Source organism: Eptesicus fuscus, chromosome 1 (assembly GCF_027574615.1).
Source record: "Eptesicus fuscus isolate TK198812 chromosome 1, DD_ASM_mEF_20220401, whole genome shotgun sequence".
Classification (NCBI taxonomy): Eukaryota; Metazoa; Chordata; class Mammalia; order Chiroptera; family Vespertilionidae; genus Eptesicus; species Eptesicus fuscus.
In genome coordinates this window covers 52,298,557-52,310,012 of record NC_072473.1, presented here as the reverse complement: position 1 = coordinate 52,310,012, position 11,456 = coordinate 52,298,557, and the positions used below count along the sequence as shown (strand labels likewise).

The 11,456-nt window shown below is 44.7% G+C and overlaps 1 protein-coding gene across 1 annotated transcript in view; it reads right to left on the bottom strand.

The window, feature by feature from the left end:
- Positions 1-2,662: 2,662 nt before the first annotated feature.
- The window catches only part of KIF4A (kinesin family member 4A), a 204,012-nt gene continuing 195,218 nt past the window's right edge, over positions 2,663-11,456 (bottom strand). The window contains exons 28-30 of the mRNA XM_008155964.3: positions 5,021-5,137; positions 3,287-3,409; positions 2,663-3,011 (exon numbers count right to left, since the gene is read on the bottom strand). Of these exons, the coding sequence (XP_008154186.2) occupies positions 2,811-3,011; positions 3,287-3,409; positions 5,021-5,137 (441 nt within the window). The 3' untranslated portion in view covers positions 2,663-2,810. The remainder of the gene's footprint in view (positions 3,012-3,286; positions 3,410-5,020; positions 5,138-11,456) is intronic.

Sequence of the window (11,456 nt, the reverse complement as noted above, 5' to 3'; positions counted from 1 at the left end):
ACTGCCAGGGCTTTGTCCTGCCTCTGGGAGGCGGGGGCTTAGGGCACTGGCAGGCGGGAGGGAAGCTGGGGGGAGGTGACTACACAACTTTGCAACTTGCCAGAGAAGGGGCCCAGCCAGCCCCCTGGGAAGGGGTGTGTGTGAGGGAGTCCAGCATTTGGTCTCAAGCTTCATGGGAGGACAGCCTTCGTTCATCAGCCTCCCTTCCCTCTTGGGAGTCTACTTCCACTTTTGCAAAGTGCACCAAGAAGAGAGAATTGCAAGTTACTTTCTGGTATCTGGATAGCAGATCACCCTGTTTCTAGGCCAGAGGTCCCCATGGGCTTTGTGGCTCCTACCCTTCCCATCCATCACCCCAGACAGTATATGCTCATTCAGGATGGCTGAGACTCGCATCATTCCAGCTGCTTTATCTCCAAGGCATCTAAAGTATCCTTCCAAGAATCATTTGAGGAGTGTCGGGTGTTAGGGTCACTGGGTTGTGAAAGATGAACACATTGTTGACGTAAGAAATGTTCAAACCTGTAGATAATTTTTATGAGTTTATTTGAGCCAAACCGACAATTGCTGGGAAGCAAAATCTGAAGGGATTGAGAAAATGCTCTGGAGAATGGCAGTTTCACAGCCTAGTTTATACACTAGAATCAAAGGAGGAGACTTAAGGAGGGTTACATGAAATCCATTGGTGGTAGATTAAGGGGTCAGGAGAAAGAAAAGAAGGAAAATCTCTAAGATTGGATAAAGAGTGAAATGGAGAGACTCAGACTCTTTTACATTGGTGGGTACAGGACAGTTAGCATTTACAGCACATAGAGATGGTATGTAGGCAACAAGATAATAATGAAAGGTTCATAGTCTCTGCTCTGGTGTGCCCTGAAGGGTCTGGATGAGATTACTCTGACATTCCAAGGATATGTTATCTTAGATGCAAAGACAATATACAGGCTCACTTAGGGTAAAGATTGAACTATGTCAAAGAAGATATACAGGCCTAGAATGTGACTCCCCCCATAAACTGGTTTTAGTTAGGAATTTTTATGTTCAGACCATCCTATGTGGTTACTTTAGGTCTCGGAGTCTGTAAGGCCACCACGCAGGCCTCCCTTGAGCTTGTCAGGTTTACTATGTGGCCTTTTTTTGTCCACATCGTACAAAAGATACTGTTACTACACCATCAGCAGACAGCGCTGGCTAGCACTTGTAGTCAGCTTAGCGCTAAAATGTAGGGCTCTGGGTGGGACTGACCTTCCCTCTATGATGCGATGGCTCAAAGCCTGTAGGTTAATGCAGTGTTGGTGGGAAAGGATGCCTCTCTGGGGATAGCTTGCTTACCCATCATCCCCCACACACTGGGTTTGGGAGAGACGACTGGCTCTCTTATGCCAAGAGACAGCCCTCCTCCCTCTCTGCCTTCTCATTGTATCCAGGGCCTCTAGTTGGCAATGGAAGAGGCTCTCTTGCTTCCTGGACATTAAAATGCAGAGAAGTAGGGCTGCCTGCTGGCAGAAGGCCAGAGAGGGCTGCAGGGCAGTTAGTCCTCCTGCAGGCTTCATTCCCAGCAGGCCGTCCTTCAGTTTCCTTTGCTTGGCTCTGGTGGATTTTAGAGGAGTCTGGGCTTTCATGTGCTGAGTTCTGGGGGGAACTCTGGAAGCTTTTACTGGGGGGGGGGGGAAGGGGGGGCTGGGATTCAGAATGCATGGATATGAGAGGCCCAGGGCTTGAAAACTCTTCAGAAGGCTGTAAGGCCAGTCAGCAACCTGTGTTTGGCATTTTAGGGCTGGCCCCCTTGCAGTTTTAAGCAGAGATGGAGAATTCGGATGCCCAGTAAGGAGTAAGCCACAGCCCTCTGCTCCCCTTTCAAAGGAGAAAGCAGGCAGCAGTGTGGCCCCATGCCCATGCTCATGTAAGAAGTCAGGATGCAGGGCTTTAGGGATTGGCACCACTGCCACTCTAGTAACACACGAAGCTTTGGTGTTAGACCTGGCTTCAAGTTCTAGCTCTATTACTCACTTACTTTGTGACTTCAAATAAAACTGTGGCAGGTGCATGGGGATGCCTAGTAAATATGTCCCTTCCTCATAAATCTAGAGGCTGGGCAGGCTGTACAGTGGAGATCGAGCCACTGGCCTTGCTAGTTTTATTCCAGTTTCCTGAGATAGCAGAGGGACGTGAAGACATGATGTACTGCTCCATATGGCCCTCAGGGGATAGGGGCCACGACAAGGCAGTGGGACCTGGCTACTTGCCTGGCGTTCCAGGGGCAAAGGAACATGGGTTGAAAGTATAGCAGAGAAGGATCTTTCCAAACAATAGAAGCACTAAGCTTTATTTCTTTTAAAAAACATTGACATTTTAAAAGATTTCATTTACCTCAGCACCATGGAGAGCCCCTTCCTGAGGTGGGTTGAAAGATGGGTGTCAGGCGTCCCACCCAGGGCAGGCTCTGTCATTAAGCTGAGAGAGCCTAGAGATAAGACAGCTCTGGGAGGCAGCCTGAACTGCTGGCAAATCAGGAAGAGCTAGACTATACGTGGGATTGGTTCCCAAAGAGTCAGCAGGAAGGTCAGCTGGTTCTGTCTTCAGCAGGCGGCTTAGCACCCTTCTAGAGAGGAGAGAGCAATCAATAATCTGGGGCTGGAGGGCTAGAGACTGAGGACTGAGAGCCAAAAAAATTCCTTCTTTTCAGTAACATGCTGTCCCTTTTATCAACAGCAAGAAACCTGAAATCTAGAGGAGTCATTAAAAAACCTCCTCTGGCTGTAACCAGAAGGCGTCTTGTAAACCAGACTAGGGCAGAGATGAGTCCAACTTTAGGGGGCTTCTTCTTCAATAGGGGAGCGGCCAGAGAAGAAGCTGACATTGCTGGCCAGAGCTCGTTTCTTTTTCTTCCCTGGAGCTTTATTTTCTTGGGATTCTGTGGCTACATGTTTCAACTCTGGGAGGCCAAGGGAGGAGGTGTCTGGAGAAGTCTTGAACAGAATCTGCTTTACTTCACACATATCTTTCAGGATCTAGGAAGGACAGAAACAGATATGACTACATCTCAGGTGGGGGCAGAGGCTCAGCCCAACTTAGCACCCACAGAGGCCCAGGACACTTCCAATAGTATGAGGTGTTCCATAAGATTGCTCTGCAGGAAGCAGGAAGAAACAGACTCTATGCTCCATTCCCCGTTCCCAACAAGCACACTGGCACTTTTTCCCCTTTCCCCCACCACTGTCGGTCAGAGCTAAGGCAGAGATGGACCATAATATAGCTGGAAATGCCTGCCTTTTAGCCTACCTACCTTGCTGTTTGGAGTGGCACAGACGGGGTTGAAGAAGCTTAATCCTGGGGTCACTTCTGTGGGATCCTCCAGTTGGAAGGAACCTTCAGAATCCTGGGTCCTCTCAACAGTTCCCAAGCTTTCCTGAGAATCAAGCAGACAGGCTATTAGAAATTCAGTTCCCAGGGTTATAGAATCACTGTTCTTCAACCAGAGAGACACCAGCTTGGAGGGCCTCATCAGTTTCTAAGCAAGTCTCAGGGAGACCCTGCTTGGGGGTCATAGTGCTTGACGGCAGCTTCTGAAGGCAAAGGACTAGGGAGGATACTGGCACAGGACGCATCACGAGGCGAGGTTTAAACAAGACCAAGCCTTGGTGATTTCTTTAACTTTCCCTTTTTCCAATCTGCAATATTCTTTTTAGTACCTATATAGGGTGTTGTCTGTATTATTATTTTTTTTCAGAGAAGGAAACCGAGGCCAAGAGAAAGAAGTTACTTAAGCAGTGAGGTGACTCTGGGGTAGCGCTTAGATTAGAATTATAACCTGCTGTTATGAAAAAAGAACTGGATTAAGAGTCAGGAAGCCTAAGGTATAATCTTTTATTGGGGTGACACTAGTCAATAAGATTATATAGGTTTCAAGTGTAAATTTCTACAGTACATGATCTGTACATTGCACTGAGTGCCCACCACTCAAAGTCAAATCTCCTTCTGTCACCATATATTTGACCCCCTTCACCCTTTACTACTCCTACCTCCTTCCCTCGGGTAACCAACAGGTTGATTGTTTCTATGAGGTTTTGTTTGCCTTTCTTGTTTATTTGCTGCTTTCAATTCTATATCCCACATGAGTGAAATCATATAGTTCTTGACTTTTTCTGTCTGACTTTTTTTACTTAGCCACAGGAATAGACTCCCAAGGTCCCTGAGACATCTACAATTGTTAGCCTTACCTCTAGCCTGCCGTTTTAATCCTCTAATGACTGCCTACCTTAGAAGTATTTTAAATAGAAAATCCAGGGCAAAACTGCTCACATGTAGATGTTCAAGAAATACATGATGAATGATCATTAGACTAAGCTTGCTAAAATTATTGTTTATCACATAGAGAGCTGTAGGAATGAGCTTTTGCCATGGGCACAGGTAGGCATAAGGCAAGTATGTGGACCTGACCTGCTTGGTGCTGCCTTTCTCAGCACACATTTTGTTTCCCTGAGATTTCTATTCCTGGAAGCAATATAAGGAGGACAGCTACAATTACCTTGGCTCACAACAGTGACCATCAGAAAGACCAAGTTCCTGTGAGTCTTTTCCTAGAGAATAGCTGGTTCCCATGGAGAGGGGCTAGGTAACTAATGTCTCAAGATGTCAGAAGGATTAACTTCCTTCCTGGAAGCTGCCACCTCAGCATGTGGCCCTTACAGTTCCAGCTAAGCCTCTGGATTAGCCTGATCCTGCATGTCTATATGCCTGTAAATGCCTGTTTTCTTGTTCCTGCCTCAGAAACGATAGAAACGTTATAGCCAAAGTGGGGAATGGGGAACTCATACCTGGGAATCTTCTGGGAAGGGCTGTGGTTTCTGAAGGGGATGTGTGGACAGGCTAGCAGTGAGGAAGTAGGATTAAGCGAACTGTGTCTTTTTCTGATTGCAGAGAAAAGAAGAGTAGAAGAGCTGTGCAGGAGATTCCAGATTTCACGAAGAAAAGGGCAGAAACTAGTGGGGAAAATGAGGGGCAATGGCACTGATCCTACCTTGTCTTGCTGACGGTTCCTACACTTGGTGGGGTCACAGCTGCAGTCCACGCCACAGTTCAACTTCTGTCTCCTGCACCCACACTGCTTATTCCCACACCAACCCTTGCAGGAACACTGCAAAACAGGTTTGTAGAAAGACTCATTACCACCTGGCCGGCGTGGCTCAGTGGTTGAGCGTCAATCTATGAACCAGAAGGTCATGGTTCGATTCCCAGTCAGGGCACATGCCTGGGTTTCAGGGTCAATCCCCAGTGAGGGGCATGCTGGAGGTAGCCAATCAATGATTCTCTCTCATCACTGATGTTTTTCTCTCTCTCCCTCCCCAATCCTCTCTGAAATTAATAATATATATATATTTTTTTTAAAAAGAAAGACTTATTACTGTCACCTGAAATGACATTGAATCAGTTTAACCCCACTTTTCACAGGGTAGGATAACTAGTTTAAAAGGCCTTCCCTTCATTTGCAAGCCTTTCCGAAAAGATGGAAAGTACCATCAACTTTACCAACTTCTATCTCCTCAGTCCTCTCTTGTTAATCCTCACTCGAGGCTATTTTTTCCATTGATTTTTTTTTAGACAGAGTGGAAGGGAGAAAAGGGGAGAGAGGGGGAGGGAGAGAGGGAGGAGAAAAGCAAGACATCAACGTGAGACACACTGACTGATTTCCTCTCACACATGCCCTGACCAGGGCCGGGGATCGAACCTGCAGCCCAGGTTCATGCCCTTGACCAGGAATTGAACCCAAGACCCTTCAGTGCACGGGCTGGCACTGTAACCGCTGAGCAATACCAGCCAGGGCTCCTCAGTCCTCTCTTTAGTGAAACAGTGATTAATGTGAACCACCAGAGGTTTACTAAGAACAAGTCAAGCCAGGCAAATCCATTTATTTGGGGATAGGATACTTGAAAGACATATCAGAAGGCTATAATAACAATGAAGGGCAACTGAAAGAGACTCTCATGATCATTTTAGGGGCAAAGTGAAGAACTGTGAACTAGATGGTAGTGGAGTTAGGTACAGTATATTTAAGGACTGAGCACAGTTGCTTGACATCTTTTGATCTACCTAACTGTTCTTCATCCAGCTCACTTTCTACAGTTTGTTCAGTGTCAGCCTGAACTTTGTCCTCAGCACTTTAATAATTTAGCAGTTTAATGAATCACTGATGAATGAAATGAGATCATTTACATTTGTATAGCACTTTACAGTTTTCAGAGTACTTTCATATAATATACAAATACAAAAATCTCATAACCGGTCTACAAGGTAGGCATTTTAATCTGCTGTAACAACACAAAACTGGAAGGATGATTAATATGTAAGATAATAGAATCACAATTCAAAAATATTTGGACAGGCTGAAATTATCGGCCCAAAGTAAAAGTTATAACAGGGATCAATTTCGGTTTGACATTTAGGTTCTTCCCAAATCAGCCATCCTATATAATAAAAGTCTAATATGCAAATCGACCGAATGGTGGACCGACTGGTTGCTGTGATGCGCACTGACTACCAGGGGGCAGATGCTCAATGCAGGAGCTTCCCCCTGGTGGTCAGTGGGCTCCCACAGGGGGAGCGCTGCTCTGCCAGAAGCTGGGCTCATGGCTGGCGAGTGCAGCGGCAGTGGCGGGAACCTCTCCTGCCACCATGGCAGCAGCGCTAAGGATGTCTGACTGATGGCTTAGGCCCGTGGGGACATCCCCCAAGGGCTCCCAGACTGCGAGAGGGTGCAGGCCGGGCTGAGAGAACACTCCCCTTCCCCCCGAGTGCACAAATTTTGTGCACCGGGCCTATAGTTAAAAAATAATATGGGAGGAAGATCTGGCTTAAAAGTAGTTGTGTACAATGGCTGTCAAAAAGCAATAGTCAGACAGAAGTTTGTAATTCAGAAATCACGGGGAGCAACTGCTCCCAGACACCGTTTGAAGTAGTCTATCCCGTTAAACAAAATAGAGATGCGTGACCCGTGTTATAGGAAGTGATGTTATGCCCTTACTGGTGTGGCTCAGTAGATAGAGCGTCGGCCTGCAAACTGAAGGGTCCCAGGTTCGATTCCGGTCAAGGGCATGTACCTTGGTTGCGGGCACATCCCCAGTGGGGAGTGTGCAGGAGGCAGCTGGTCGATGTTTCTCTCTCATTGATGTTTCTAATGAGAGAAACATCCCTCATTAGAAACATGGATGTTTCTAATCCCTCTCCCTTCCTCTCTGTACAAAATTAATAAAATATATTTTAAGAAAAAGAAGTGATGTTATAAGAGAAATAGTGGGAGAAAGTAGGATAGTTTGGCTTGAAACAAACAAGTGGCAGACCTCAAAGAATGATGGATGAGTCAGAAGAGACGTCGGCGACCATGTAAAGTCTGATGTGATGTTTGAAGCACCTCTCTAATGTCCCTGGTCTAATGATCCCAAACTCTATTTATCCCGAGATGAAAATTGTTTCCTATAACGTTTGACCATAGGACACAATTCTGTCATCTGGAATGACATGGAATCAGTTTAACCCCCTTTCACAGCACAGTTGTTCAAATCCTGAGCATAATTTTCACTCCCAGTGCCCCTCTGTCCAAATCGTCTCAAAGCTAAATATATCTAGCTCCTTCAATGATTCACCACGACATTGTTTCCAAGAATCCTTGCCATCTTAACTATATATCAGTTTGTCCAAGTTCATCTTTAATTGTGACATCCAGAAATGAGCATAACTTTCTAGATGTGGTGTGACCATTATGAAGTAGTAGGGTACTACCTCCCAATATTCTTATTAATGAGGCCTAAACTCACAGTAGCTTTCCCCCCACCCTTGTCATGTCTTTGTGGATTCATACTGGGTTTACCGTTAAATTCAAGCCCTTACATCTCTTTCATATGACAACCATCATCATTATTCTGCAGTTGTGAAGGTAAACTAAACCAAAATAACATCTTTTTGATTATGAGAATAATATATATCACTTTATAAAATTTGAAAATAAAAAACCATGATTTTAAAATTTAATAATTGTCTATAGTATTTCATTATGTGGAAATGTCGATTTATGAAATCAGACCCCTACATTAGATATTAAGATGGCATTAAAAGAAATTGTTTGCTATTATAAATCATGTTACAGCAAACATCCTGATACATAAATATAACGCAAATGTTACCATGATTGACAAGGCCCTCCATGATGTGGCCCTGACTACCCCTCTGATCTGCCCTTGTACTACTCTCTCCCACTTTTCAATACACTCTAGCCACACTGGCCTTCTCAGCTGCTCCTTCATAAACCAAGTTCATCCTGCCCCAAGATCTTTGCATTTGCTGTTTCCTTTTCCTAAAATGTTCTTCCCTGATTTGCTCCTTCACTTTGTTCAGCTCTCAGCTTAAATATCTCTTCCTCAGAGATACCTCTCCCAAGCACTCTTCTATCTATCTATCATCTATCTATCTATCTATCTATCTATCTATCTATCTATCTATCTATCTATCTATTTTTTCCAAGCCCTCTTCTGAAGTACTCTTTTCCTATCCTATCTGTGACTTCGCTATATTTTCCTATCTCTTATCATCTAAAATGATTGTTTTTCAGGTTATTGTGTCTCTCTTTCTCCACAAGAATGTCTTTCTTCAGTTTCATGAGGCCAAGGATCTTACCTGTCTCATATGCTGTATCCTCAGCACCTAGAAACAGTGCCTGATACTTAGATGCTCAAAAGATTTGTTGAGTAAATAAATCTTTTTTACACACCAATAACTTTTTTAGTATAAATTCTTATGTGTATAATTACTGTGCCAAAAGATAGGAACATTTTTAAAGCTTTTGATACATATTTTCAAGTTGCTTTACAGAAAGTTATACCAAATTTACATTCCTAATAGCAATAGACAGGAATGCCCATCTTAGTCATACTTGCCAACATTGGGCATTAAAATAAAATAAAAAATCTTTGCGTCTTTGAATAAGATAGGAAAAATGACAGAATTCTATGACATGTCCTAGACATATCTCACCAGGATGACACTGAATTGATTGCTATAGACTGGGTATGGTCCTCTGGCCATTTACAAATTCATCCAAAAACATTCTAGTACCCTACCCACATGTCTCTATTTTATGCAAAGGCTTAATAGTATGAGAGTATTATCTGAAAGGCTGTCATAAATAAGAACAATTAGACTTTTATATAGCCAAGACCTACTGGGATGATTTACAGGACAGCCTATTTTAGCTCAACAAGGAACAACTTTCTAACAGTTATGGAATACAATGGGCTTCCCGGTGAGATTCATCACTATCAGAAGTTTTCAAGCAAGCAGAGGCTAGAAATACATCTGGCAGTGTTGTTATAGAACAGTCATGACACACGTAACAGATGTATTCACATGAATGCCGTATGTACTACCTACAACTTCATCTTATTCTTTCTTACACCAGGACAAGATCAGAATGTGAGAGGGAGCATGACCTTGCCACAGACATAACCTCAATTATATAGCTATGTGTACACGTGTATCAGAACTGTTGGCAACCCACCCAGCATGTCCCAACACCACAGTTAAGAATCACTATAATCGAGGGACTCTTTACTATATAGAGTGGGAAGTAGAGCTGAAAGGAACCAGTGGGGTTTCTTTAAGCCAGTAGTTTTCAACTCCGATTGCACATATGAAATCTCTGGGAGAGTTTTCAGAAAGGCCAGGTTCCACCTCAACTAAATCAGAATATCAGGGGGTGGGGTCCCCAGCTCCCATGTTTAAAAGCTCCTTTGGGGATCCTAATGTGCATCCAGGCTTGAGAACCATTGCTTTAGAGTGTATAATTCTTCTAGCACTGATTTCAGCATTGTATTGTATCTCAGAATAAGATGTGATAAAAAAATTTTTAAAATATATTTTATTGATTTTTTACAGAGAGGAAGGGAGAGGGATAGAGTGTTAGAAATATCGATGAGAGAGAAACATCGATCAACTGCCTCCTGCACACCTCCTACTGGGGATGTGCCCACAACCAAGGTACATGCCCTTGACCGGAATCGAACCTGGGACCCTTCAGTCCACAGACTGACGCTCTATCCACTGAGCCAAACCAGTCAGGGCTGATAAAAATTTTAACATAAAGAACATGAGGCTAGGAATTAGGAAACTTGGGCTCTCATCCTATCCTATATAATAAAAGCCTAATATGCAAAGTTTCCCCTCGGGCAGCCGTTTGACCGGGAGTTCGGCCGCTTGCTATAACGTGCACTAATCACCAGGGAGCGGTGCGGAACATGGCGGGTGTCAGTGACTCGGCATTGGCAGCAGGGTGGCAGTGGAGGTGCTGCCAGTGCTGATGGGCCCCGACAAAAGTGGGATCGTGGCGAGATGGTGGAGCAGGTGAGCGGGTGGTGCCAGGCCAAGGCAGGTGCAAGCAGGGGCCTGACTGCCTTGCCGGGTTACCATGCAGACGGGTGACAGGCGGCAGCTGTGGGGGGTGGGGCCACCCAGATCCCAGGCATTCAGGGAGCTGGGGGGGGGGGCGCGTGGTCCCGACCTATCGCCCAACAACCAGAAGCGGCAGTGCAGTGGGCCCCCCCCCCCCCCGGCCCTGATTGATCACCTCGCAGGCAGGATGGTAAAGCAGGTGAGGGGGCGATGCCAGCCCAAGGCAGGGTGCAAGGCGGGGCTGCGAGGCTGGAGGCATGAGCTGGGGCCTGATCTCCACAGGCCACCCCAAGGGACCCCACCTGTGCACGAATTCATGCACTGGGCCTCTATTATTTAATACTTGGCATTACTTTGGATAAGTCACTTCATTCAAGTTCATCTCCATTCTTTCACTGCTAAGATGGAGACAAAAATACCTGCTTCCTAATTTCTGCCAAAGTATTAGTAAAATGCTTACTATGCTGTAATAACAATACCTGCATGATATTTTGTCACAAGGCGCTTTAGCATACATTCCTTCTTTTAACTTCTCAGATTACCATACAACACCATATAAAGGTAGAATTATTAAAACCCATTTATTAAAAACAATAACAACTTTGTTATTCTGACTCAGGATATTAGTGCTGGAAAGGGACTTTATATATCTCTTCTAATATAATCCCTTCATTACATAGATGAAGAATCTGAGGCCTAGGGAGATTAAGTGACTTGCTTAAGGTCATCTAACTCACCAGTGGCAAACTCAAGACTAGAATCCATGTCTAACTGGCTTCTAAGCTATTACTTTTTAAAACTATAGCACATGGCCTATCCCTCAGCATGTCCTTAGTATACACAGGAAACATGGCTGAGTGAGGAAGCCAACATTTTCAGCAGTAGCTTTGGACAAATCATCATTTTGGTGCCTTGCTGTAGTCTCCCTTTCAGTAAACTAGTGGTAATACCAGTCTGCTTCAGTTGGGTTGGAACAATAATAATCAGGATGGCCTTCATGCAAACCCTCAAGGTCTACA